Source organism: Myotis davidii, unplaced genomic scaffold, assembly GCF_000327345.1.
Source record: "Myotis davidii unplaced genomic scaffold, ASM32734v1 scaffold472, whole genome shotgun sequence".
NCBI lineage: Eukaryota > Metazoa > Chordata > Mammalia > Chiroptera > Vespertilionidae > Myotis > Myotis davidii.
Genome location: NW_006283774.1, coordinates 107,069 through 108,517, shown reverse-complemented (window position 1 = coordinate 108,517; position 1,449 = coordinate 107,069). Strand labels below are relative to the sequence as shown.

Below are 1,449 nucleotides of genomic sequence, written 5' to 3'. Positions count from 1 at the left end.
TGGGGGGCGGCAGGCGGGGCTGAAAGGCAGCTTGCAGTGTGGGGTGTGAGACAGACAGACGGGTGATTTGCCTTGGCCAGGCAGCTCAGTTGGTTGGAGCGTCCCGGACATCCAAAGGTTTCGAGTTTCATTCCCACGCAGGGTATGTACCTAGGTTGTGGGTTCGATCCTCCCTCGGGACATGTATAGATGTTTTTCTCTCCCTCCCTCTGAAAATCGATAAAAATATAGCCTCGGGCCGTAGCTGGTTTCTCAGTGGTCAGAGCGTTGGCCTGTGACCCAGGGGTCCGGGGCTGGATTGTGGCCAAGGGCATGTACCTCGGGCGCAGGCTCCTCCCCGGCCTGGGCCCTGGTTGGCGCTTGTGCAGGAGGCAACCAATGGATGTGTTTCTCTCACACTGACGTTTCTGTCTCTCTCTCTCTCTTCCACTCTCTAAAAATCAATGAAAAAATATTCTTGGGTGAGGACTTAAGGAAAAAAAAAAAGGAAGATGGAGTGACTCACTGAATTCCCAGAGGTGGGAGCTAGAGGCGGGGGCAGCTGAGGCGAGGTTCTCAGCGGACAGTGTGGGCTGGGCTGGGGACACAGTGGGCAGCAGGGGCACAGGACAGTGTGTCCCGAGCGGACGGGACACGGATCGCTGGGTGGCAGCAGAGACCCCCCAGGGGGCAACTTGGGGTGAGTGTGGAGAGAGCTGGCCTGCAGGGAGAGCCGGTCAGCCAGGCCTCCGGCTGCTGTGGAGCGAGAAGGCAGGGCCAGGCTGGACGCCGGTGCTGGTCTCAGCCTGAGCTGAGGCTGGACCTGGGACGGGGAGGGGACTGATGGGGGGGCCAGAGAGCAGGCGGCACGCCCTGAGCTGGTAAATGGGGGGAGGGGGAGACCCAGGGCACCTGAGGAGGAGGCTGGGGAAGGAGGAGGTCAGTTATGGGGGCACAGGGGTGAAGAGCTGGTTGTGCCTGAGAGGCAGGTGAGCAAAGGCGAGGACTGGGAGGAAGACGGGGGGTCAGGCGTGTCCGCAGTTTCTGTGGGTTTGGCTGGGGTCAAGCTGACTTCCTTCTCTCTCTCTCTCTCTCTTTCTCTCTCTCTCCTCTCCCCCCTCCCCCCACTGTCTTATTTACAGCTTTGAGGTGTCATTTACATGCCATAAACGGCACCTGCACACATTCAATGGTGAGTAACCAGTTCACAGGCTGCTGCAGCCTCAGTCCACAAAAGTTCCCTCGTGCCCAGACCCGGGCCTCCCGGACCAGCCGCCCGCTCCGTCCCGCATCCGCGTCGGGGGGAACAAGCAAACCAGGCATGACCCCCTCGGCCACTCGGACAGTGGAGCCATGAGGGTAAGAACCCACCCTGTCCAGCCCGCCCCCCACCCCACCTCATGCCCTGGGGCTCCTCCTGGAACTGCTGGTCCTGAAGAACAACCACGCTGCCCACCCTGAGGGCAAGGG

At 60.9% G+C, this 1,449-nt stretch overlaps 1 protein-coding gene across 1 annotated transcript in view; it reads left to right on the top strand.

Moving 5' to 3' along the window:
- The first annotated feature begins 1,332 nt into the window (after positions 1-1,332).
- LOC102751924 (chromosome unknown open reading frame, human C14orf80) overlaps positions 1,333-1,449 on the top strand; it is a 4,636-nt gene continuing 4,519 nt past the window's right edge. The window contains 1 exon segment of the mRNA XM_015566720.1: positions 1,333-1,338. Coding sequence (XP_015422206.1) covers positions 1,333-1,338 — 6 coding nt within the window.